This window comes from Aphelocoma coerulescens, chromosome 1A (assembly GCF_041296385.1).
Source record: "Aphelocoma coerulescens isolate FSJ_1873_10779 chromosome 1A, UR_Acoe_1.0, whole genome shotgun sequence".
In the NCBI taxonomy this organism is placed as follows: Eukaryota; Metazoa; Chordata; class Aves; order Passeriformes; family Corvidae; genus Aphelocoma; species Aphelocoma coerulescens.
In genome coordinates this window covers 60,701,314-60,729,056 of record NC_091014.1, presented here as the reverse complement: position 1 = coordinate 60,729,056, position 27,743 = coordinate 60,701,314, and the positions used below count along the sequence as shown (strand labels likewise).

Here is a 27,743-nt window from a genome sequence, read left to right as displayed (position 1 = left end):
ATACTCGCATTTGGGTGTTAAATGGAATTAGTCTGTCTGCTGCTTGTTTGTGTCGTTTACTCCACTATCCCTGAATGAGCTGGCTAGACAGAGTGGGAATTTTTTTCTTCTAAGGCTCTGAAAAGAAAATGTTTGGGCTGACAATATACAGAGCAGGAAAATAAACACGTGTGGGAAGGTATGACTGGGCTGGGAGTCCCCAGGGAAAGTGCAAATATATACACTTTGAAGACAATATCCTAGATACCACTACCTGGTTATAATTGCAGCCACATGTGTCCTAGGAGGACATTACTGTGAAGTGACTCGTCAAACTCACTTGGGTTTAGCGCTTTGTAAGAGGATGAAGAGAGCCTTGAGCCAAAATCAGTTCAGCTGTTAATACAAATGAGAAGCTCTTTTCTATAATAAAAAAGCTCTTCTTACCCTTGTCGTGAACTGAAACCTCCCTGAGTGCCTAGCAGCGTGGAGGTTGTGTCAGAAGAGCATAACCAGGGTCTGTGACTTCTGAAAGGGCAAAAACTGTATTCCTGCTTCTGTTTCAGATCCCTACCTGCTTCATAACTGCCCTTCTTTTTTCCCCAAGTACTAGTTAAGTGCACTTATCACCTGTCTTCTAGATAGGTCCATTTTTTCCCAACCAGGAGAATGGTTTGCCTTTGCTTTGCTAAAATCTCCAGTTGGGAGATGTTTCACTTGCAGGTGGGTACCCTGCTGGTTCTTTGTGGGTAGGGTTGTCCGTCTGGCTTGTCCCAGAACTGGGTGGCTGGTAGGTTGCAGTACAATATGCACTTAGAAAAAATAGGATCACTGGCCCCCACTTCTCCATGTAGGTTTGGTGGGACATGGTCAGAGCTTTGTGATCACTCTTGTAGCACAGTTTTGGAAAGAAATCTATAATCTCAGTCCCTGGCTGCTGTGGGGAGAAAGCTTAAACTGCTCCAAAATCAGAAGAGAAAGGAAACGCCTCATAAATATCTATAAATCTTGTATTTTTTTTACCTAGTCTCACATTCCTTTTGCTCTCTGATTGCCTGGGTTTGGCAGAGATGAGAGCTTCTCCAAGCTTGTTGGTCTCTGTTACAGCAAAGGGTAACAGACAATTCCGCAAGTATTTTCCTGTCATATTGTTTATGGCTTTGAGTAGTAACCTTTGTGTTCATTTTTGCAGCAGAAACAATCAGTTCAGATAGTTGTTTTCTGCAACAAGTTCTAGATATGAGTCATCCTGTATTTATCTCAAAGCATGCAACAGAACACTGAAACTAAAAAAATTTGAAACTAAACAAACTGGATTGCCATGGCAACACTGGCTACCAACAGGAGGAACTGTGTTTTTCTGAGCATGCCAGAGATGACGAGAAGTGAAAAGAACACTTGATACCTGCTGAAACTTGGATTTGCATGTTCAATTTGCAAATAAAAATTTACTGCAATGCAAATGCTGTTACCTGGCCTGGGGGAAAACTGTTTGCCAGTTAAGAGGCAAAATCTTCCAGTCACCTCACCAGTAATACTCTGATTTTAATGGGATTAACTGGGAGAGTGGGAGATGCTACAGGCAGGGATTTTTCTCCCTTGGAATTCCAGTAGACACCAGAAGCAATACAGAGAAATCATTAATTTAAAATGTCATTCACTTAGTCAACTAATTAAAAGAAAATACTCTTGTTGCCATTTGCAGGTAGGTTGCTGAAATGTAATTAGCTCCTGGAGTGATTTCGGAATCTTCAAGTCTTTTCAAAATTTGCAAATTAGTTCCTTGAGATGTCAGCTTTGGTCAGAGGTTTCTTCCAAACTTTCTTCTGTGTTTAGCTTTCTCCTTAGGCTTGTGGTACGAGAGCCACATAGATGTGAAGGAATTATCATATGCTTTCGAGAGCCAGAAATAAAAAGCAGCACTGGATTGTCAGTAACTATTATTAGCATCCCGCTATTTTTTCCTAGAACCTAGAATAGCGATAGTTTATAGTGCTTTGTTTTGTACAGCCATCCATTGTGTTCAAGGACAGCTTACCAATGCTGAAAGCATATCCAAACTTTTACTTGACTCAGAGCCTGCTCAAGGCTTTCTTGCAGCTTGCAAATGCCTCCAAAAGTCAGGCAGTGCCTTCATGGACCTTGGTACCGTGCCTGCTAATGGGACATGCACGTTCAGTGAGGGTGCTTGGGAGATCACCCAGGAGATGTGGCCAAGGGTTCTCCAGTAGGGTGTCTGCAGAGGCCAACCAATTAACTGTACATTTACAGTGGTAATGACTGTCACAGGCTGTAAAATATTTCTCTGCTGTTGGAACAGGGTATTTAAAGACTAATTACTGCCATAGTGGAATGGAGCGATTGTCCATCTCCTTTGGGACCCGCCTCTGGCAGCAAGTTGCACATGGCTCCTGAGGAAGACTGAAGCCTCACAAGCACTTGGAAATAGACACATGTTTACAAACCATTCCTGATCAGTGAGTGTCCTGGAGTTGTCTTCCCATCTTCAACAGGAGCTTGTCCTACCTTTCCAACAGAAGTGCATGAACTCACACTGATCTGGCTACTCTGAATACCTCTACTTAAGTTGTTAAGCTGACTCAATTTGTTATGGCAGCAGACTGTGTTTATTTATTCTGTGCTGTGTAGGGACATATCAGCTCCTGCCTTATCAGTGAAGATGCAGAAAAGCAACTAGTCTGTCCTTAGCTGCAATGCTGCAGTTTGCCAAGATCCCAAATGTCATCTTGTTCCTTCCTACCCAACAGCCTAATCTGAGTAAACAGGGGAGGGTTTTCTGCTGTTTGTTGTGGTTTGCATACAAACTGTCATGAATATTGTCATGCTTATTGAAAATATGAATATGCCAGGGCATAAAAGGACACTCCCTCCAAAAACTGGGCTCTCCTAAAGCATCAAGGGCAAAACCAACTCAGTGCTTCTGGAAATCCTGTCTAATATACACAATTGTAGTAACAATACCATATGCCATGACATTATTCAGATTCGTCTAAATGGACGTGCTTTTGTTTTGACAATAAAGCTAGAAATGGATCTCAGTTTGGCTTTGAAGTAAGTAGCTGTAAATAAATGCTGGCAGCCTTTTCTGAGCTGATGTGTTGAGGCTGATGGAGAAGTCTGTTTTATTGTGGCTGAGCAGAGGTAGGTCAGGCCACACATAATGTCACGAGTGAGTGCCTTGGTGTGATTAAGTCTCTCCAGAGTTTGTGTTGCTGTGTTTCTCTGTAATGTGGGCCAGAAGAGATTGGGTTGGTGACTAGAAGATACATTTGTTTCTTTAGAAAGAGAGAACAATCAAAATTAAGAATCGTTTGAACAGAATAAGGTTACGTTTTTGAGGGATGCTCTCTTAAATAGGAACTGGCTTTTTAATCACTGTCTCTGTTAAGAGAAGATGGATTTTGCCTCTTTCCCTTTTGTTTAGTACCTCAGGGTGGGGAAGGTGAGGAAAATGGGGGGTATGGAAGAGAAGTGTACCAAATGACTGAAAACCTTAAAAATGCGGGAATATTCCACTTTCCAGATTTGAGAACTTAGAAAGATATGTGGGAAAATGAGAATGAGCCTCTGTGACTGTTTACATTGAAACATTCCAGCTCAGTAAGCCTCCTTGTTTTGGGTCACTGTGCTGCTGGAGACGTTTGTTTTTTGGATGAGAAAAGAAACTGATATCCTAACTTTGTAGTTATTTAAGTATTTTTTCACAGAAATTTAGGGCCCAACACCCATCTGGGAACTTCCTGCCAGGAGTCACACTTAGCTTTGGTGTCTTACCATTCTGCCACAAATATAATGTTGTAAGGGGCTGCATTTTGACCACAAAGGGGTATGTTTCTCAGTGGCAAGTGAGACAGCCCTCTGTTTATATGGCTAGACATTTCTGCCGTCCTTTGTTACCATTTTAATAAACCTGCCAAGGTACCATGGCAACTGGGTGTGATAACAGCTGCCAAAGTAGGCTCAGATGGAAGAAATCCTAGGCAGGATAGAATGTAATTTTTTTCCTTTTTTTGAGTATTTGCCATTTTTGGTGCTGTGTTCAATGTGAATTTTTCCATTTGCAAGCCAAGGAAGGTTTTGTCTGTTTGAAGCCTGTCACAATTTTACTTGGTTGACTTCATGATTGCTGGAATAATCTGCAATCTCTTGCACTTCAAAGTATTTCAACTTTAGATGCACTTTTTGGCAAATACATGCCAAGAAGCAAAAGCCTGAGGCAGAGAGGGATGTTGGTTTGATTTGACTTTTTTCTTGTTTTCTTTAAGCCAGTTGCACACATGCTGTTCTTTTTCAGTCCTTTGAAAGCCCTGCATACTCCCCAGAGGGCAGCAGGCTCCCCAATTCCATTCCCCATTAATTTCTTCTCTATTGAGAATAACAATTATTGAAGATTACAACAATTTGAAAGGCCCCCTACTTCCCCATCGCTTCTGTGGCACATCTCATGCAATCTGGCCCCAGCCCTAATAAGCCAGGATGTGATCAGCTAAGAATCACCCCCTTCCTCCTTTCTTCTGTATTTTCTCCTTGTGCTTTAGTTTGCAAAGAGAAAAGAGAGAAGGGTCTGACTTTAATTGCTCCATGTTGTGCAGATAGAAGAAATCCTAAATTGTAAGTTAAACCCAGCTAGAGGGATATTTTGTATTGCAGCAGTGATGCAGTGAACTGTGAAAAAGTTCAATGTATATGTATGTACCTGCTTAGTTATTCATTTATTGTTTAAGCCAGCAGAAAGTCACTTCAAAAATCTAACATTCAAATGGGAGTTGAAGTTCTGTAAGTTTTCCAAAGGCTGGTGCATAGAAACCATGTAAATATTACTGATCTTATGTTATTTCTTCAAATGACCTGTTGAAGTGCCCCTCACCTGTGGTAGCATCTCTTTCTTGACAGAGAGGTGTGGTGCTGCCTGTGTGTGCGGTGTTGTTGATCAGGTTTTTTTGTTGTTTCCTCCTCTCGTGTAGTATGTGGTAAATGCCAAAGGAAAATGTTTCCTGTGCTGGCAGTCATTCCATGTATTACATTACCTGTTCTCATTTGCAGGTTTTTAACTTATTCCTACCTTCTGGCCTTCAATGCGTGGCTCCTGCTGGCACCGATCACCCTGTGCTATGACTGGCAGGTCGGCAGCATTCCTTTGGTCGAGTCCATCTGGGATGTGAGGAACTTAGCCACAGTGTTCCTGGTGCTGGTGATGACATTACTCAGCCTACACTGCATTGCTGCATTCAAGGTAACACCAAAAGCCGTGCAATACAGCATAAAAAGAAAAGAAAATCTTTTGTCTCCTAATCTTCAGCTGAAATGGTTGGTAAGCGCGTGTTTTCCTCTGGAACGCACTGGAGTGAGGTGAAAAACCATACCAGTAATAACTAATGCAGGCAAGCTCAGCTGATGAAAATGTCTCTCTAGTTGAATGTCTCAGTGTCTAATTGGTCTGATTTGAGGGCAGAACTTGGCCCGGACTCCCACATTCAATTACTGTTAATGATCCAAACCCCACTGAAGTTGTTAAGCATCTCTGCCTCTCCCATAGTCATTAGGCTGTTTGTCACTTACTTCAAACAGGACTGGGAACTGTCATCTGCAGAGCTCTTCGAAAATAAAATCTATTCCTCTATTTGCACTTTTGCTATGCTTCTAAAACCTAAACATTGGATACATCTTGATGAGAAGGTTTTTTTTTGTCAGTGGAGTAATGGAATGTGGGAAATCGGAAATGGTGTGGAAATTGTTCTTTGGCGTAAATAATACAGTTGGTAAGCCATACTTCCCAATTCAGCATTTCAGAGGTACCATTAATCATATTGCAGAAATCAAAGTGAGGTTGTGCAAACCTTGTTGCAAGTCAGATATGCACTTCCATGGAATGGAGTTTTTTTGTGGATCATTGGGAGTTACAGGCTGTTCCTCTTTCAGTTGTGTTGTGGAAGCTTCTTTAGGAGAGGTGTTGGTAGTCACTCTGGAAATAGTACAAAAGTTTCTCTTCCTTAAATGTATGTATCACTAAAAAGCATACTTGAAGAGTGTCAGGTTTTTAATACCTGTGTTATGCTAAAATGTGCAGGTCATGTACATTTTCAGTCTACCCTGGCAGTCTTCCCTGTGCTCCTGATAAGAGACAGAAAATGAACCAAACAGTTTGAGACTGCAGAGTCATTAATTTAGATAATACATTGACAGATTCTGTATGGGAAATATGGGAAAACACCCTATTAGGTATTCACCAGTTCTACCTGCAGGTTGTATATCATCTCATGCTCCTCCTGCTTTCATTACTCACTGCTAAGGATATTCAGAAGTGTTTGTATTAGACCTAATCCTGTTCTTAGGAAAGTTAATGATAAAATTCTCATTAGCCCAGTACTGAAGACTTCTGAAAAAATCTTATTCTGTGTTCTTTGAAGTTTTGTTTGCTTTTTATTTCTTCTCCTGCTGTCAGAATTTGAACTATGTGTTGGATTAATACTGTTAGTTTGCTTGAAAAAGATTTTACTTTCTATTTTTATTACTTCTTTTTCATAAAAAAACCAACCAAACAAAACAATTTACTCTGGATTTACAGATACCACTGTTTGGTTTGAAACTGCAAGTTGTACTTTTTTTGTGAGAAGTTCAGCTCTTCTCTTGACCACTGTTAATGTTAAACAAAATGAATTTTACTCTTTGGGCATTTACTTACTAGATGCTTTGAAAATTATCTTAAAGATTCCTTTGTGTTTATCCTTGAAACGCCCCAAACACTGAATTAATTGGATCTGAAGTGACCTGCTTTTGTATCTAATCCAGTAAAACTAGAACCATCTTGACCAAGTGCTCTCATGAGCACTTGGAGCCTCCAGCAAACCCACTGTGAACATGGAACTGGTGACAGTTCCTGGGGATCAATTTGGGCATACTTCCCTCAGCACTAGGTATAGAATCACAGAAGGGTTTGGTTGGAAGGCACCTTAAAGATCATCCAGTTCCAACCTCCCTGCCATGGGCAGGGACACCTTTCATTAAACCAGGTTGCTCAGAACCCCATCCAATCTGGCCTTGAACCCTTTAAGGGATGGAGCATATGTATGTATGTCATTAGAGGTATAATTGGAAATATATTGCTTTTCAGGAAATTCTACATTTCTGAAGGTATTTTCTATTTTATTTTTAACAACTCACACAATCTCCAAATCGTGGTACTGCCATTCAGTGGTATCAAGATGATCATGCTGGGCTGAGCAGTATGAATTATCGAGGAAAGCAAACAGGAAGCAGTATTTTCCCTGGAAATACATTATGCCATTTGACTTCAAACAGTCCCTTTTATAACAAGGAGAGGGAAGTTCAGGGCACATGGACTGCAGGCACAATTGGTTGCATTAGGTCCTAAGAAAGCATATTTCTAAATGCAACAGCAGCGGCTTTTTATAGGGCATTGCTCCCCCCAAGAAGGACCATCCTTCAGCCAAGTCCCAGCCAAGCTGTTTCTCCGTGTTTTACAGCTTAGAGGCAGCACGAGATGTATCAGTTGATTTCTCACATTTCATAAAGTGTAAGATGTTCTGCTTTCTTTTTGATGCAAACACACAGAGCAGTCTTAGCAGCCATTTTTCTCTCCTTTTTCGTTGCAAGGTCTAACCTGGAAGAGACAGCTTGCAATTTACTAAGGGATGATTGTAGAGTGAACAAGCATGCAGTCTGTGTGCCTTTCTCTTTAGAGTGTAGGTGTGCAGGGGTAAGAAAGAACAAAACCTCAATTTCCTTCTCAGTGGCACCATTGCTTTCCTTTCTGCAGCATGGAGAATGGAAATGCTAGAAATTGTTTTGGCAGCAGTGAAGACATTGGTCCAGTGAACATTGAACTGATTTTCAGTGGCGAGAGGTGATGTGTGTGCATCTGCAGCACAAACTCACAGGAGACTCACAGAATATTTTGTGTGGACTGTAATTAGAGAATGCATGGATTGGATTTCTGCCTTTGTTGTCGTTGAATTTTAAGCAGGGCTAATTTGTTGACGTTTGTGATTAGGGTAATAACTCTGTTGGGCATGTATGTGTGGTGCTGATAAAGGACATCTAAGGCACAAAGCTTTCTTGTTCCATTTTGTGGACATTGTTATACCTCAGAAAGAGAAGAAACACTGGAAGATTTCTACCCATGGGTGCTTTCCTTGGAACACGTCTGTTGCTAGATGGGGATTTAATGCTGAAAACTGCTGAAAGCAGCTCTCCAGTTTGTTTGGAGAGAGAAGCCTCCCTTCTCATCCTGCTCAGGCACCTTCACTGTTGTCCTCTTCTTTACTTAAAGAGGAGGTCATTGGAAAAATTGCTTTGTTAATTCCCTGGGTCGTTTCTTCTGCGTAGTGCGAATCCCTGTTGCTTATCAGCTGGAGAGCTCCCTGTGAACAGCTTCCCAAGTAAGACTTGTTTCTCTGCATAGTGCTGAGGTGCACAGCTACCCTTGTGTCTTGCTGTAGCCATCCCTATCTATCACATGTCACAATTAATGCCTGTTTTCAGGAGGTCTGAGAGGAGTAAAGAAAAGGCAAGCTCCTTGTTGCATTTCCCACTCAGGAGGAAAAGGACCTTGCTGCTGTCTCTAGCCAAGATTTTTCTGTAGTAACTAATGCAACAAAGTTGCAGTCCATTACGCAGCTCTCTGAAACATTTTGGGACTTGATTTTTCACCATTTGGATGCCCAGCATGCTCTGAAAATTAGCCTCTCCGGAGCTGTTTTGGCCAAGGCACCAGGAATCGCTGGCATGTCTCAGAATCCTCAGGTTCTGCTCAACTCTTTGCAGTAAACATCCTCCCACAGGCAGTGTGCTGGGGATGTGATAAAGGCTGGGGGTGCTATTGAAAATGCCTGCATTCCAGAGAAATTTTAATAGTTGGGAAAAGAGGATGGCATTTATTTATTGTTCATTTTCAAAGACAGCCTTGGCTACAAGGAATGGATGTAGTGTGACTTTCTGGTGGATTACAGAGGTTTACCAGGAAATGGATGAGGCATTCTCTCACTGGGAATTCTCATTCTTCATCAAGCATGCCAGTCACAAGGTAAGAAAAAATAATCCAGTGCTTCAGATGGCCACTGGGGTAACTAAGGGCCCATGACACTGCCTTTCTTTGCTGGAAGATATGGGGAGCACCTGGCGAACTGGAGGGAGGACAGTTCTTGGCATTATCATCAGGACGACTGTTATTTCTTTGACATGTCATAATAATTCAATGAGCATGAAAGGAAGACCCTTCAGATGTTTGAAGCGCCACTCTGCATGGCATTTTTAGGTCGCTGCTTAATTAAAATGCAGTGTGATTAAAATGCAGCTTGTCCTGTAGTTGTAGCTGCGAATGTATGCGTACAGAGCGCATGATGGATAGCATTCCACTCTCTCTATGGTACCTGATATATGGAGGGCTGATAGAGGGAAAACTCGTGTGTGTGGTGGGCTAATTCAGCCGGGTGATCTGGGAAACTAACTTGAAACAGTGGTTTTTGCAGCTGGCCCGGCTGGGGGAGTGCATTGCACCTCATACTGGTGGCCCTCACTCAGTCGTACTCGTGACCAGCACTATGGACTTATCTAATGGTGGTTCATAGCTACACTGGTCCTACTTGTTCAGCAGGAGCACATAATGATGTGTCCCAGTTTGCTCACGTCCGAGGAGGGAATGCTACGAACATTTCACATCATTAAAAAAATACATCTAGCGTGCTCCAGGATGTAACTTTCTTAAAGAACATGCTTGGCTGTTCTGTGTGATATGGCTACATATGGTACAGGACTTGTGATGGCTTTCAGGTTATATTCACTGCATGTGACTGACATATGTATTATCCTGATCTTTCATATGCTACAGTTGGTGGTTTTTTATTTCAGATCTAATTTTAAAGGTGATGCTGCCTCTTTAAATTTCCCTGCATGGTGCTTCTTAGCCAAGACAAGGCATTTTATACCATATTGTGATGGCTTTAATTTGTGCTGTAATTGGCATCATATTGCCATTTATCTGGTAGATTATATGTATGGATATCATCTGAGCATATTCTTCAGCAACTTTCAGACTAAATTTCTTAGCTGACAACGTTCAATACCATCCAGGAGAGGAATGCATTTGCATCTTCTCTTTGTGTGCATGTTTCTGTTGTTTTTGCTAGCACTCACTATGTGTATTCTGTCATGCTATTTACTTTACCCTGCACTCCTGAGACCTTTGCCTCATTTCCCAGGTTTGGCATTTCATTAATAAATCACAGCTTATGGACCTTTCTGGGGAACAATTGCCTTTTATAATATTCTACAGTAGTACCAGCATAGTTAGAAAGTATGCCTAGCAAAATTTATATGCCACAACACTTCCAGAACAATGCCTGCTTCAAAGGCACAGCAAGGTGAATAAGGCTATTTATTGATGGAGTCTATCTGACAAGCTGGAAACCACAGTCATTTCCATAAAAGGTCCATTTAAAATAAATCCTGCTTTCATTTTCCTGAGGGCCACTTGAATTCCTTCCACATAGAGAGAAGGTCAGGACTGTTGTTCTTAATCCTTAGCAGTGAGTTTTTTCTATGCTGCTTCTGTTGTTAATATTTGCTGCAGGGAGAGAGTAATAAGCCAGAAAGACTCTGTTTAGTGAAATCTGGAGGAATGGGGGGAGCCCCTTGCAGGCATCCCGAGCTCACTGGCCACGTTTCTGATCTGTCAAGTGCTGCAACCGGATCAGCTGAGTGCGGGTCCCTGGTGGGGCTGGAAGGAACAGGGAAGCCTTCCCAGGGAGCTCGCTGTGCCAGCTGACAGACTCAAGCTAAGGGAAAAGCTGCCTTAGTCTGTATGTGACTGCTGTTCTGGATTTAAAAAGCAAACACAAGAACTGTCAAAGTACCTTTTGCATCAGATTTTCTTTTGCTTGGTTTAAAATAACAGGTTTGGAGCGTGGTACTCTGAGTAAATATAACCAGAGCTGAAGTAGTTCTGATTTGGCTCACCATGAATATATTCAGCATCTCACCAAATGGGCTCTTACTGACTGCAGCGTGGTGTAGGTAATTATCGTGGGGGTAGGTAGTTCTGCCATTTTCAGCATATTAACACTGAATTACTCTTTTTATTCTGCAATTTTCTTCTTCTGATTTGAGTTAGTATTTCAAAGCTTACTCAGAGCTGAAAGGTTTTGAAATGGCACAGTTGTAGGGGTGAGCAGGAGCGTGTAGGTGAAATGAGGAGCAAGAAATTTACAGCTGGGGGAGGTAATAATTGTTCATCATGGCTTCCTGGCCTTAGTTAAACATTGCGATGCCAAGCTATTGTGGGGGTTTTGTTTTTTGTTAGGCTCCTCTTGTTCCGTGTTACCTTCTCAAGAGCAAACTCACCATGAACCGAGTTGCTTTTCCAAAGATCATGCTTTCATGTACTGAAATGTATGCACTGAGTTTTACCTGTTTTGTTTTGTTTTCCCCACCTAGTCAAGCAGCCTGCAGTCGCAGAATGAAAGGGAAGAGGGAAAAGCAGCCACAAGGTCAAAAGGATTGTTCTAATTCCTGGAGCAATTTGTTGATTTTCCTATTTCCTTTTGGAATGTTCCACTTCTCTTTCAAAAGATTTGTGTGCTCCTGCTCACATTGGCTTGTCAAGTGGAATTAGAGGTTGCAGAGATTAAGGATTGGGAAAATGAGCTTACATCTTAAGGGAATTTTAGAAAGCTGGGTGAGAAAGACCATAAACACACAGCTGAATGGATGGGTAGCTGACTTCTGCAGGGAAAAAGAAAATAGTAGATATCAAAATTTTACTTTAGGATACTAATATAAAAAGTGAACTATTATAGGATATATTTCTGTGCCCTGTTATGGGAATGGAAAAGGACTACTTTCTGCTTTTATTCCATAATTAAAAGCCTGATTTCCAGAGCTGTTGAGCATCCACAGTTCTCATGCACGTAAAGCTTTTAGGCATTTTCAGCATTTCTGAAAAATGTGCTGTTTCACCTGATGGCACAGACCAAGACTTTATTCCCTCTGGAAACAGAGAGGGAATTATCTTATTAGGGTGGTCTGAGATGTGTGCCAAGGATTTCTCTTCAGATAACCCTGGGTTAGGAAGCCAGTGCTCCTTTCAGGGGTTTTGATTTCACATTCTGACTGGTGTATGTTTGCCTGTGCACCAGTTCCTGAACAGGTGCTGCTGCTGGTGAACTGGAAAGTAATTTCTGTTGTTGCCAAATACTTGGAATAGTATCAGTGTGTCGGGTAGTAAATAAGCAGTCAGCAGTGATTATCAAAATAGCATTAGAAATCCATGACTATTTCTATCAAAACTAGATGATCACAAAGAAAAATTTAGTTATTTTAGGAAATGAGTGAGTTACTAAGCCTGGCATTCAAGTAGCTGGTGCTACTGAAGATGCTGATTTTTAATTTTTTTTTTTTTTAATGAGATGAAAAAATAAAACTCCTAATGAAGTATGGTGATTACAGAATTTGTGGCTCTTTTTCTAGGAGCAGGCTGATTAAGACAGGTGTCTGAGCCAGTTTTGAAGTTGGGAAGTTACCTTTTGCTTACCAAATGCTTGAGTTTTTTGGACCATCTGTTAGCACCCGACTTTTGGCATCATTTTCTTGAAGCAGTTGCACAGGCAGCAGAGTGAAATAACCACAGCTCCGCAGTGCCCTCCTGTTTGGTGACAGTAGATAAAGATGTGTGTGTCCCATCCAGATTTCTGTGGTGACCTAAAGGTGACCATGCTGATGGTACATGGAGCACGATACCCACGGCCCATCTGTGCATGCACCAGTGAGGTGGGACTTGGGAGCACCCAGTGCTTCCGTGAGCTTTACAACCACAGAGATTTTTTTTTCTTTGAAGGAATCACTCCCTAGGGTTAATTCCTGATTAGCTTAATGCTTTCTTTTTATCACCTTATGCATGAATGGAGAGTGAATTTGACATGCTTCTACACCATCCCTTTTATCTTGATTGCTGTATATGTGGAAAGTGCAAGAGTGGATGTTTGCAGAGGCTGACCTCTTGCCAGGTGAGATGCTGCCAGTGCTTTGATGCAGGCTGGTGAGGAGTCACATTGCTGAGCCTACTTGTGGCTTCATGAGAGAGTGGTACAGCAGGAATAGATGGAGTAGGGTTGTGTGCAGTCTTCACTAAGGGTTTGTACAAATGGATGTTATGAATATACTGAAGAAGTGTCATCCTCTGTGTGTGGTCTGCAGAGAGTCATGCAGCTTCTCTGAGTCTGTTTGTCTCTTTTGGTGGATAATGCACTTAAATCCTAGGCCTGCAAGTGTTTGAAAATGTGTAATAGCAATCATTGCTTTTATACAGCCATGCACTACCAACTTTCCTGGATGTGGCTTTTCTGCACATGCGGTCAGGTGTTCCAAGCATAGCATCTCACTGGCTGCAATGGGTCATCCAGAGCTCACTGTCAGAGGGTTTGATGCCTTTGGTAGGAAGGAGGTCTTTCCTCCATGGAGCTGTTGGATGTAAATGGTGGAGAGGTGACACTTCCCTCATTCTCAAAATAAATTGTTAGAGGAGGGAATTAAACCCATTTGATTGCCACCTTCCCATCAAACAGACAAGCACGTATAGACACCTTTGGAAACATCCAGAGGTAGAACAGAATGGAATCAGCTTGGATTTGTTTGCCCAGCTGCTGTCTTCCCTGAGGTGCAGCTTAGTCCAGCCAGGAGGAGTGCTGTCCTCACAGCTCTGCTTGCCAGCTACTCGGCCCTTGGAGGTGCCAGGCAATGTGAGCATCAGTCCTGTCAGCAGAGTGTGGGCTTCATGGAACTGGCACCTCAGACCATGCTTTCTCAAGGGGAAAAATAAGGAATTTGTGCTGGGTTTGTGCAAGTCCATAGTTATGACTGATATGCTGAAGTAATCTGTGCACCTCCTCCACTCACACTGTGAGGGCTCTGCCTTGTAGAAGACTTATGCTTTAGTGGTAGTCAGCAAATACTTATTTATGGCTCAGGAATACGGCTTATATGTAACATAGAAAGACCTCTTTCAGTTGGAAGTTCTAGAGTTTCTTCCTTTTCCCCCAAAGTGCCAAGGAAGCAATTTTTGAGATTTATTGCTGTATTGACCATGTTTGACCTTGGAGTGATTCTTTGATATTTTGTTTGAGACAGTGGGACACTTTTTTTGCATTGCCCCTGGGAGAAATAGTTTTCTTAGGTTCTTTGATAAGTCTATGAAAAGTAAGTTAAAAAGTTTTTTCTTTTAATTGGTTTTTGGTTTGGTTTGTTGTTTTATTGGTGGGGTTTTTTTGTTACAACATAACGAAGGCCTCCTGTGAATTTGCAAACTCCCTCCCACCAAGCTATTTACTATAATAAATGCTATTTTGATTTGAAATCAGCTTGTCTTTGACAAGAGAAATCATTCTAAGGTTAATTCAAACATGTTTGTTGTTTCTCCCCCAGCAGAGACTTCTGTGACAGAAAGACAAGCTTTGTATTTCCAAAAGAAAGCACTGTCTTTAAGAGGAAATGAATTGTCTCTCTGGAAAAAGAATGCAGTGATCTATAATTTCTAGTCCTAGCTATTTTATTTTAAGGAGAAAGGAAGACAAACAAAATTGCCTATTACTCTCTAAAAGCTTTTACTACTGCTCTGGGCACCTGGAAGATGCTGATTCTGACACCCTTAGCTCAGCTATCTGAAGTGGGATCGTATGACCGAAGTGGCTAAACCAAATAAATGGCCCTAATATTTCTTTTATTTCTTTGCCTGGAAAATGTAACAGGCTACGTATAGGTTGGGTTTGTTTTATTTAGAAAAACACGTGGAGGGAATTTCCTATGGCTTGTGTTGAAGGGGAGAGCCAGCTGCCCACTGTTCCTGCAGCCCTACGCCTGGCTCACAGGCACGACTGTGCGTAGTACAAAACCAGCTGAAGCCTGGCCTTCAGAGGCCAGCTCTCCCCAAAAGCCTCTGCCTTCATGGAATGCTTTAAAAAGGGCACTGCCAGGTACTTTTTTTTCAGATGTAAGGAGCACCGTGGAGGGTTCGGCTGCTCCGTGAGGCTGGTTTGTTCCTGCTGGACTCCTGTCTCTGAGCCCTGCCCAAGGGACTGAGCTGGCAGCCCTCAATGGCATTAGCATGGAGTTGTGACTTGTTCTGGGGAGAAAAAGGGCATGCAGAATCATTTGATCCTTCAGCTGAGCTAATTCCCACATTTTCCTCTTTCCCATTTGATGTACAAGTTTTATTTGTCTTTCTCTAGCATTCAGTTTCCTTTGCTTATCTGCAGTGCTGCAGCCTTGAATAACACCGTGCCCTTCCTGGAGATGTTTAACTAGAGGTTGTTTTCCCAATTATTGATTTAATGATCGACAACTGGAGAAATATTTGATAGCTGGTTTGTTTGAGAGCAAGTGCGTATCTTGGGGACAGAGAACATTTTATGCGCCAGCAGTGCACTCCCTTTGGGCCAACATACCTTCTTGTGCCTCCAGGTCTTTAGTGTCAAAGCCCTGGGGTAGAGTGGTGGCAGAAGATGGGCACCAAAATTAGGTCAGACAAGGTGGGAGAGTCCAATGGCAGGAGAAAAATGGAGTATATTTCCAGCTCTGGGTGGGGAGGGAAGTTGAAGTTGAGCTAGAACTGGTAATTTTAATTCAGAGTTGGGAAGAAATTTTTAATCCTTTTTTTTCCCTATTCAATTTTCTGTTGTAATTACCAGGCACCTCTGCTCATCATCTCTATGGACTGATGTCTCCTTCAGCTCTGAGAATAATGTACTTTAGATGCTGTTGTGACTATATGTAGGCACTAGTAACTGTGAATCCAGGATACTGAGAAAGTGGATGATAGAAGCACCATAGATAACTGTGGTGCTATTTAAAACACATATTAATAAAGAAATCTGGAGACATGAATTCTACTCCTCTCTCTGCCTCATGATTCCTCTTTGAGCCGGGAGAAATCAGTGCACTTTTTTGTCATCCTGTGGTTCAGCTCCTCTAAGGCAACATCAGAGCCTCCTGACTTGTACCCTTGCTTTTGGTACCCATAGAAAATGCTTGTTGTCTTTCCCATAGAATAGGATAAATATATTTTAGTAGGAAGACTTCTGAATTTCAGCCACTGTCTAGACCAGGGGTGACTGCTGTTGCAGTCTGCAGCTGTGCAAAAGCAAGACAGTTTGGCCCTGTGTCATTGATTGGGCTCCATTTCTCTACTCAAAAATCTTGTTCAACGTTTCTAAATGCAGCTCCCTCTGGCAAAGAGAATTCAATTTGCTCTCCAAAACTGAGAAATTGCCCACAACAATTAGAAAGTGCTTTAGCCATTAAGTGATTCTGGTTACATCTGTTTCTAGGCATGACAAAGCTTCTCGCGATGTCTGCAGCCAGTGAGGAGCAGTATCCGGGGCAGGAAAGCACAGCTGTCTGTCTGGGTGATTGAACACACCTAAAGCTACATTTCTGTCCTGGTGTCATTCTTTGAGAAGCAAGAGCTGATTTACCCTCTTGGGGTGGAGCGAAACCTGAAACTCAGCTTGCTCAGGCCACTTGGGTCTGTCCACGGCAGGATGAGTGGCCACTGCTGGTCACAGCATCCCCAGATGCCTGTGTTGGCTCCACGGATCACAGTTGGTTTGAATTGCATGTGGTAATTCCATTTCTCCTCAAAGAGCGAGCTGACATTAAAGTGAGTGCAAGTGAAGGACATTAACTGAGCTCAAGTGAAAATCATTAATTTTAGCATACAGCATGTCTCAAATTTCTGGCTTTGTGAGTATGGCGACCTTGTGTGCAAAAGTATCATTTCAAGTGTAGATATTTTCCCTGAAAGGGATAAAATGACTGCATTAATGTGTCACTTGGGGCTAGTTTTCTTTACACAAAATATGACTGATTGAACAGCTTTTTCTCTGTTACAAACATTTAGGGCTGAACACAGCAGTCTGTGTGTATGTGATATGCATTTGTGTATTTACATACAGTCACACAGTCATAGACATGCTAATGTATACATTCACACTACTCTATACTTACATTACCAACATGAGTTATATCTTAGGTGATAGCTGTGCCATGCATATGGTACAGATGACCTTGGAAAAGATTCCAAGGGTAATAATAGACACAGTGGGTAGTGTTTGTGCACTTTCTGGGTATATTAATTGCACCAGCATAAATATCAAAGATTGGTGTCTTGCAAAAATTTCTTTTAAATGCAAAAACATACCAAATGTTGATCTGAGTTGCTTTTTTTAAGACCCTCAAAGGAAAGGGGAAAGTTAGAGGTGAATTAAGTTGGATTTTTTTAGTTGATACTTGTTTAATTTTGTATTATTACAGAAACTGGAACACAAAGAAGTTTTGGTTGGCTTGTTGTTCCTGGTTTTCCCATTCATCCCAGCCAGCAACCTCTTCTTCAGGGTGGGATTTGTGGTGGCAGAGCGAGTCCTTTACATGCCGAGGTAACTATTGCAATTGAATTTTTTTGCTAATGAGACCACCATCTCCTTTTCTGAAAGCAGGCATGATTGCTTCTTCCCTTTTAAGTACTTTAAACATTATATTGCTAGTCAGTGTGTTCTCTGCCTGGGAGCTTTGGTGTTATAGCATGAGAGATTTTATAGTCAGCTGAGAGCAGATTGCTTGGCAGGAGCAAAGCTACTCAAAATCCTTGCTTTTTTTTTAAACACAGATTTTTTGGTGTGCTTGACACAGCTCAATACAGAGGTGAGGTGTTGTTTCCTGAGAATTGTCCTCCAAGACTCTTTCTTGGTAGCAGTACCAAATTCAATTCCTCAATGATTTTATCTTAAGGATAGCAGCTAGGAAGTTAGCCCGTCATGTTTTTATTGGGTTCTTGTTCAGCTTTCCCACTCCATTAGGTGGTCAGTGAATACAAAAGAGACTTTTGCTGTCTCGAAAGGCTCCTTGATTCAGTTGTGGAATATGTGCATGGGCTCCTGCCTGTGACCTACTGATTGCATACACATCTAAGAGTGGAGATTTGCAGCTGTTGAACAGGAGGAGGAAAATCCAGTCACTTCTCCATCCCTCAGCCAATGCCCTGAAATTCCCCTCAGCTTCCAGCCTCTAATGATTGTCACTTCAGCAGTCTGGGTGCTTCCGATTGCATTTACGCACGGACAACTTTGAGGCGTTACTTGTGACATCTCCACAGTGTCCAGAGCAGAGGCTGCAGTGGCAGTCAGAGGCCATTCATCCAAGATGCACCAGAGCATTGCCCATTTCAGGGAAACACAGGCTGCTTGAGGCTGGAAAGGACCTTGGGAGGTGATCTGGTCCAAATTCCCTGCGCAAGCAGAGCCAGTTGCCTGGGGCTAGGTACAAACAGCTTTTGAATATGTCCAAAGAGGGAGATTCCACAGCATCTCTGGGAAACTTATGCCAGTGCAGTTTGTTCCATGCATGAGCATAAGTGGATGCTGCATCTTGGATGCTGCAAGTCAGAAATCCCAATTCTACCCTTGGGTGCAGAGGGCCAGCCTCAGTTATATCTAATAGGAACTGCTGAGCTGCTGACAAAGCAGAAGTCCTCAGTTTCACCCTGGGTTAGTTTGTGACAACTGCAACAGAAGTTTTATTCCACAAAACATTTTAGACTGTGTTCTTCAGAAACTGTGCATCCAAACATCCTAAGAAAAGTGCTTACAGATAGTATTTTGAAAAGCTGTACATATTCTGATTGGCATGGGTGTAAGCACTGTCACAAAAAGGCTGCTCATTGGTGTAAACCTCAGGCTGTGGAGGAGCTATTGCATGTGTCACAAGGGTCTTATGCAGTTAGGCTGTATCCCTGTGCCTCTGTATACCAACAGGCTTTTTAGGTCAAATTCTGCTGACTTTATTCACATCACTAGCCCTACCTTTGTTTGATGAGGGTGTACCTGAAAGTATAGCAAGTGGAAGTTGTCTCTCAGAGTTATTTTGCAAATGATACCCTCAACTAATGGATCCTGCATCATTTCAAATTAACTTGGAAATCAGATTGCTTTAAATTCATGTAACAGAAAATGAGGAAACACATGAAAGAGCAAAACTATTAAGGAAACAGTCAGCTGAACGCAGGGCTGTGTTGGGTGGTTGCATTTCTGAATCTCAAAAGAACAACTGCGGAAAATACTTCAGCTGTCAGCAGTTCCTCGTTCTCCTCCAGATGAAACTGCTGATATAATGAGAGGAGGGGCAATGAAGAAGAAAAAAGGGTATGTTTGCACAGAGAAAATTAATCAGCGTTAACATGTGTGCATATAGTTTGTATAATGCTTTTCATCTCCCTGAGGGCTTTGCAAATATATGACCTACAAAGTAGGTAATTGATAGTTGCTACTTTTTTTTTTTCTTTCAGTTAGAAAGACTGAGGCAGAAGGATTAAATGATTACTCTGGAGTAAGTCTGTGTCAGAGTCCCTGGATCTGATACTTTGCTCAATCACTTCTGTCCTGCTTTGTGACATTTGGTTTTTGCTCTTAGCCCAGGCTGGCAGGTAGCTGGCATGAAAAGGGAAAGCAAGCCCTGGCAGTGCATGGGAAAGGTGAGCACTTCCATGCTGAATCATCTGGAGAGAGCTGAGCATCTCTTGCATCCTCTAGGTCCAAAATTGCAGGGGTGGTGAGGGGGACTTTGGCAAACATTCATGATGATGGCAGCCCAGAAATAATGTGATTTTGTTTTGTTTTGTTCTTTCCCTTGGGAGGGAACAGGCAGTTTAGTAACGATGGCTTTAGGAAGCACTCGTGTTCTTCATTTAGAACAACCTTTAGCAGTTTTCTCATGTTACATCTTGAAAAGGGGCTTTCCTATCCTTCGCTGTTCCAGCTCTAAAACTCAGTTAGCAAGTCAGAGGTTGCCATGCAGTGTTATTTAGACAAAAGTCCTCAAAGAGGTGGAGAGGATTCAGTGATCTATGTTTTTGGGCTTATGCTGGAAGGCACTTTTCTATCTCTGTTTCAAGCAATAGCCTTTTATTGGTATTTATGCATGTGACACGTGCATATTTATGGATGGGACAGTGGTGTGTGTGTGTCACAGCCTGAAGTCCTAATTCAGCGTTGCTCAGTAGGTACCTGGGGAAAATGTCAAGCATTTTCTTTTCAATAGAAGTTAAGTAAGGACCCAAGGATTTATGTAAAAGATATTAAAAATAGAAAGAAGAAAGAAATAAGCCTTTTGCTCAATGTCTAATTATATGGCTGGGCCTTGCCTTCTGGGGATTGATGGGTATTTGGAACAATTTCTCTTCTGTCTGCAGCCCTGCCTCGGGGGAGAAGCATACAAACTATGTCAAAATGGTGGAATATTTTCTTTAATTGTGTTCAGCTAAACAGAAATATTTGGAGAAAATATTTCTTGTATTTATTTTTCATTTGAAGGTTACAAGAACTTACTTGTTTAAATTAGGAATTTTTAATAATGTATTACTTCAGCTTGAAAAATTTCATTGGAAAACAATTGTCTTTTAACTTGTAATTTTTGTGTTAGTTTGGGTTTTTTTTGGGTTTTTTTCCCTTTTTTTCCTTCCATAAGAGGGGAAAACTTGTTTTCAGGAGGTCAAAGGGTGTGAAATACTTACCTAGGGAGTGCTGGATAGGATACAACTCTCTAGGCCAGTTTTTCAAAGTGGCATCACTTAAATAGCTGAATCACTGGAAGGCTTAAATTACAGTTTTTTCCCCTCTTCAAAGTGTTGATGCTTACACTGCTCAGAACCCCACAGACAGTGTAATTGTTTGAAAATGCAGAACGGCTGAGTGCAGGCAGTTGATCTGAGTTGTGAGCGATTTGTCTGTGCTTACACAGGACCAGCAGCTCTTCCTCTGTGTAGCCCTTCACCGTGCAGAAACAGGAGCAGCAGTGCCAACTCTTGGGCTGTCCAGGAGCTGCCTGCCCTACTGACATTGCAGCAGAGCTGGGGTTGCCCTCACCTCATTGGACCAGACCTTTCCTACCAGAGCAATTTCAGTGTTTTCCTCATCTTTCACTGCTACCTTGGTAGCCCTGGCTCCCGGCTGAGCTGCCGTGTCGTAGCTGGACAATTTAAGCTGTTTTCACAGCCTCATATGAACCTACAAATCAACCAAAACATCCCTCCGTGGGTTCTTTCCAATTTACTGAGAGCAATAGGCAATCCTGTGGTACCTGCCCCATTTTTATGGCAACTCATTCGTGGTGGAGATTGCAGTGAGTGGGTTGCAGGGTGCACACTTACTCTTTCCCAGCAGAGGCAATTACAGGTTGCTGTTGGGATTTTTTTGCCAGCTCCTCACTATATCAAGAGTTGATGTTGCAACCCTAATTGACAATACTAGGAGAGAAGATCACTGCTATATACAGGATGGCATTTGCTTCACCATCTATCTTAAAATCTGCAAGAAAGCCAGCATCCAGAAAAAAGCACACTTGTATTTTTCAAGAAATTAGCACATCATGGTAAAGTTTTCCTCATGCGAAGCAGGGATCATATGAATTTTTGCCTTTGCATAGAGCATGTTTTTAATTCTTTGTGCTAATGCATTTGTTCCAACTAGTGTAATCCCAAACATTATTAACTTTTGTAATTGGAGGGGGAAGAAAAGAACCTGGTAGGTGGTGGAATCATCTGTAGCTTTTGTGAACCTGATAATTTCTGAACAGAAGTGCCCATTGCTTAGAAGGCAGCACTTGAGGATGGGACTTACTGGGTGCTTCTCTTTTCTGGGAGCGTGTTATGTACTCCATGTTACCTTCATTTTCTTAAAGAGCAGCTGTGCAATGGGGTTTCAGTTTCCTATGCCACTCCTTTCTTCATCGTTATTTGAAGCTACAAGTTCACCGGGAGCTGAATTTCTGTTTGCCTTTCAGAATTCTTTCAGTATGAGATCAGATCCTGTAAAGGATCGTCTGATTTACAGAAGAAGCTTCTCTTTTCATGTGGAGTCAAACACTGACCCAGCGAAGTCAGCAGTGAAAGTCCCCTTGGCTCCGTGGAGCCGGTTTATCTTCTCCCCGATCTCAATTCAACAACACAATTAAGCATTTTGCCAGTTTTCAAGTTGAGTCCACAAGTCATTTGGGCTTTGTATATGGAATCCAAATTACACCTGTTCCATTTACTTGAAACAGACGTGATTTCATTGCGTATTCTGTTGCTGCCGTTCTCACGGGGGCCATGGGGCTGCCAAAGTTCAAATGAACTGAACTGGATTATATTCCCTGTAATTCAGGTGCAGACCTGAGGGCACTGAGAGAGAAATGGGAGAGCATTATGTGATGGCAATAGGCCAGACCCCAGCCCCAGCTGAGTCCCTCTTTTCTGTGAGGGATGCCTGTCCCTGCTGCAGGGTGTCAGTTTGAGCAGCAGTCTGCAAAAATGGCTCGTGGCTGGAGGCGAGGTGGTTGGGACTTCAGCTGAGGCAAGTGACCCCAGTTCTGCTTCCCCACCTGCAAAACAGGGATAATAACTCCCCTCTGCCCTTCAGAAGGGGGCAGAGAGAGTTCTCATTAATGAATGAGGAATAACTCCTTGTAGGAAGGCTAAATGCCGTGAACAGCTACCTTTTAGATGCATATCCAAACTTAAGCTCCTACCTTTGGAGGCTTGCCCTGTCCTATTAAACACTTCAAGGAGAAATCGAAGCAGCCATGTTCTATTAATGCAGGCAAAAAATGCTGAGATGCCAGTGCCATATATTTTGATAGAAGGCAGTAAAGACGTAGGAATAAAAACTGAAATGATTCTGCAAAGCTGAAGAAGATGAGCTCATGGCGTGTTTGGTCTAGACTGCAGTATTGTGTTATTTTAACTAAATTAAAAACATGCTTTTGAGAAATGTGTTGTGTTTTGGGCATGTACAGGAAAAAGCTAAAATTTTGTGGAGTTATGGGCATTAATGTCTATACTGGAAAGATTTCTGGTTTTGTTGTGATAGATTAACCTAAGGGAAAACCTTCAAATGCATTTATTCTGCTCTTGAAAATGAGAGATAGGTAAAGATATTGGTTTTAAAAATAATAAGTTAATGTCATCTCGTGGAAGTAATCTACTTGGTCATGTTGATTAAAAGCAGAACTCTTATTTACAAGGTAATACATTGGCCTTAAGAAGATGCCTTGTGAAATTTAATAGATAATATTCTTATGTGGAGTTTTTGGGAGACTTGTGATGGAACTGAATGGGAAATTATTTCATACTATAGAATTCCAGATGTTATGACAGTATTTAAATTGAAACTGTAGCATACAGACCCATCCCCACCAAAGTATATAAGATCTAGGGAAATTTCTCTGGAATCCCAATGGAATTATATTGGATTTTTCATTTATAAAATGTTTTCTTTCCATAATTTGTACAGTAATCAAAAACCTGAAAGGTTTCCGTGTTACCAGTAAATATTTCAGATAGAAATCTGTTGGATGTGAAATCTTGGACTCAAAAACTCTAATGAAGGGGGTTTGTTTATCACGTGGCTTTTTGGAAGGAGGGGGAAATGTGTCCACATGTTGAACAGCCATTCAAGGGTTAGTGAAATCATTCATTTCTAGTCCGTATTTTCTCTCTAATAAGGAAAAGTTCCTGCATTTTCTCTAATTACATCACGTTCTGCCTAGAGGATCACATTGCTAGTGCAGGTAAATCATTTTGATTATCACGTCTAAGTATCTTTAATACAGGCCTACATAGCTTTTAATTTAGAGCCAGTGACAAAGTCTTAGCACTAACTCAGAAGGTACCTTTCCAAGTTAGATATATTCTTCCAGTGTTTATAGTTTGCTATGTCTTTGTGTTATGACCTGCAGACTTTATCCTAGGAAAAGCCTACTTAATTCCAGTGCAAATTTGACATTTTTTGCAGCAGACTCAGTAGCAGGTTAAGTATGGTGCCAGTTCTTGGTTGTCACACTGATACTTCTGAGCTGTCAGGATTGTTCTTTTCCAGTGGGATTTCTTTTGTATGTTAAATATTGTATCTTGATGGTCTTCCTGAAGTCTTTTAAAATCTCTAGTAATCAAGAAAAAGTATATAAATTCCATATCATCCTTACTAAGAGACAGGGAGTTTAAAAACACTTTTGCCATTGTCCCCGAAACTCAGTACCAGTGAATGGTGCTGGCTGACTCTGTGGGACAGAGACACATCCCACACCCTCCTTGCCTTTGGACATTTATTCCCAAGCATCACTGTTACAACAGGTTTTTCCCTTGTGCTACCATCTGGTTGAGAAAGTTTTGGTACAACATCTTCCTATAAAAAATACCAAGTTTTAGTTAACCCAAAACTTTCTGCCAAGGTGTGCTGACTGTAGTTGAACTTTAGACAAAAAGGTTAGAAACAAAAGACTTCTCCAAGCCAAGATGAAGTTTTCAGTCAAAAGGAGATGGACAACAGAAAGGACAGTTGGGAAGAGCAGCCAGAACTGCCTCTTTAGAAGGGGACACTCATCTGAGAGTTGGGACATTAAGGTTTATCTGCCCCACACTAGCATCTTTTCAGGATAATTAGTGCTGATTTATACCCTGCTGGAGCACTTGGTGGTGGCAGTTTGATCTGGACCTGATCTAGGCCCGGGCTTACACTTTTGTTAAATTATCTGTAACTTGCTGAATTTAGGCTATCCTTGTACCAGCTGTGAGGCAAAGTCTTAATCCAGCAGTAAACTTGCAAGCTAAACTTCTCAATATTTCTGGAAAAGCTGGGCCAGTGCAGTGTGGTTATTCCAGATCATCACATGGGCTTTCACGGCTGGGGAACTTTGGGGACTCAAAACTCTACATGTGCACCCACTGCACCCCCAGGTCTGAGCCTGACCTGGCACAGTGGTTTCAGTCCAGGTGATCCAGTTTGGAAGAAGTGCCCCAGCTTCTGAGTTTCTGGCTCTTTTGGGTGACTGAGGAAAGGGGTTTTTTTTGGTCAAAGGTTGGGCTTGATGATCTTGAAGGTCTTTTTCAACCTTAATGTTTTTGTGATTTTATGACCCAAGCGCAACCTAGCATGCACATACAAATACACTCTGTTTCCAGATGGAAACATTCTTTTTCAAAGGCCAGATTTCATTCTGGCCCAAACAGCTCCAGCCTTGAAAATCTTGACATTTTTCAAAAAACGGCATCTTTGCTACTCTGCCAGCACAGCTCATCACTGGAGCTGCATGCCTGAGAGTGTTTTTTGGGGCAGAAAGAACCACCCTGGCTATGCTTTTTTTTGCCAGCGCTCCTTTCCACATCTACTGCTGTAGTGAGGCAGGAGCAGCCCACAGGGCACGCCGAGCGTGCTTTTTGCAATCAATTACTCTCCATTAGAGAAGCGTGAGCAGAGCCGATGAGTTTAACAGGGATGAACTGCCTTTTCCCCTGCAGCAACAGCCTTGCCTGCAAGCTGCATTTCAGCTGCTTTGGCTTTTCCTCTAAGTGCCTTTCCTCTGCTCAGGCTGCAGAGCTGGAGTAGCTAGGACTAGGAGCATGTAAAGCGTGTTGTGCCACGTAATATATGTGTGGTACTGAGGCTAAGAAGCTTGTGGGGAACTGTAAAACGGAGGGAATCCAAATGCTTGTGTTCAGCATTTAGACCTGGCAGCAGTCTTTCTGAAGGGCTGTGCTTGCTGCTCTCTGAAGGGCAGCAGCAGAGCATGCATTTAGTCATGAACACAAGGGTTAAACTGGCTTCAGAGCGTCTTGAAAGCGAGGGTTGATTTTTATGGAGGGAAAGGGAGTCATCTTAAATAAGTGCTGGAAATCAAGAACGAGTTTTGCAGCCTAGAAGGAGCCTCCCGGGTGAAATGCCTAAGCCAAGTGCATTTTCTGGTCTCAGTATACTTTTGATGTAATCCCTTTTGTTGCATTAGCAGCCCCTGAATACAGCTGTGTTTCTTCCATGTTTCCACAGGCTGCTTACAGGCAACTCTTTCCTGAACTGATATGAGTGCCTATATGCATCTGGGTTCTTATCTAGGCTGAGCTATGAAATCTGGAGTAACTGCTTTGATGAAATCAGTGGATTTACTCCAAATTTACATTAGTGTAGTTGAGATTAAATCAGTTTTTAGAAAACCCTGAACAACTACTTCACAAGATTCGATATCCACAAAATTACCATTAAAAAGCATGAGGAAAGCATCTTTTTTGCATAGTTTCTCCCACACTTTTTTAACTCCTTTTTGCTGCCCTGCCTGGGTGAGTTAGAAGAGGCTGGGACTGCAACTGCTGGTGTCCAGGCTTGGTTCTCTCAGAACTTCAGCTCTCAGCCTGCTCTGACTGAGCTCTGTGCAAAGCCACAACTTGTAAAATGCAGTAGAATGCATGACTAGAACATGTCTTGTTCTTCAGGAGCTTTCCACAGCAGTAGGTCTCCAGGCAATTTCTGGAGGAGGTAAGATGGTTTCTGATGCAGGCAGATTGCTGTAGCAGAGCATCCTGTTAATCCTGGGCTGTGGCACATGTGGCTTTGATTAGGTGCCATCACCACAAGAGCTAAATGCAGTGAAACCATTCCTGACTTTTACTAAAAAGTGAAAAACCTGATCCATAGAGAGCTGTGTGCAAGCATCGTCAGTAACAGCCTCGCCTTGGGGAAGGGGCCCTAATGGCCAAAGGAAAGGTTGAATTTGCAATCTAATTACCCAAGATGTGTTTGCAAATATTAAGTATATGCTGTTTTGGCTCTAGCTTTAATAGGGCAATACATATAGAGCACCAGGGGAAATAAGGTCTATATGCCACCACATCATTTTGCTTCCTTACAGGTGGAACAGTATTAACAACCCACAGGAGTTATAGACAAAAATCTGTCATTACCCAGCTCCCTGTGTGCAATCTTCCAGAATCACATGGCAGTAGCACAGAGGGTTTCCCTGCCGGGCTGCCTGGCCCTCGTCCCTCACTGCAATTTAGGGCCTGCCTAAGGTACCACTTTAGTACTGCAGGAGTCTGAAACCCTGAGGAATTGTAAAACTGTTGGCCTGTTGGTCCATTTGCCCAGTTTTTCTGTTGGATCATGGAATTACTGAAGTTACAGGTTCTCCTTTAATGCATGCTCATTGTGAGCCCACATGAAATCTACTGCCGTGTTACCTGGGTGGGCTGTTTCTCAGGACCCTGGGGACCAAGCTGGCATGGACTTTTCACTGCTGTCCAGGCTGTTGCTTATCCTACAGAAGGCAAAAAAAAGCTTAGCAGTTTTACAATAATCCTGTGGAAAATGGACTTAGAAAAGTGGGTTGGGGATTTTGCTTGTTTCCCATTGTTTTGGTTTTGCTACAAAGTATTTCAGAAAAGTGCTTGTGGAGAAATGGTTGCCTCCCTAGGAAATGCTAGAGTTAACTAAAAAACCAAATAACCCCCAAACCCAGAACCCTGCAGCCTCAATACATATGCAGATAGCTATGGAGATGTCTGAAATGTAGTACTTAAGGGTAAGGTTTTCAAGTGGCAAACAAGTCTTTGATGAAAGGTCCTTTTGAGACAATTTTGTTTTTTTTTTTTCCTGTGTGTGTGAATAAAACCTGATTTCCTGGCAAGCCAGTGGTAAGGTTTGATATGGAGTCAAGTCCCCCATCACTCTGAGAAGAAAAGCAAATCAATTTGAAATGTTCTCTGTGTTTGTAGGTGGTGGCAGGGTCACAGCAGAATTAACCACATAGGAAGCATTAGCTGGCAAGTTACCTTTATCATCTGAATGCAGCCTCACCTGTATGGGCTCTTTCTACCAGGGTACCACTGCTTGGGCTGCTGCTGACTTGATAAAACTCAGAGCTGCTTCAAAGGGCTCCTGTGA

General features: G+C 42.2%; 1 protein-coding gene across 2 annotated transcripts in view; it reads left to right on the top strand.

The window, feature by feature from the left end:
- TMTC1 (transmembrane O-mannosyltransferase targeting cadherins 1) overlaps positions 1-27,743 on the top strand; it is a 138,645-nt gene that overhangs the window by 59,687 nt on the left and 51,215 nt on the right. For both annotated transcript variants that reach the window (XM_069003062.1, XM_069003061.1), the window contains exons 8-9: positions 5,044-5,233; positions 17,320-17,441. In XM_069003062.1, the coding sequence (XP_068859163.1) occupies positions 5,044-5,233; positions 17,320-17,441 (312 nt within the window). The remainder of the gene's footprint in view (positions 1-5,043; positions 5,234-17,319; positions 17,442-27,743) is intronic.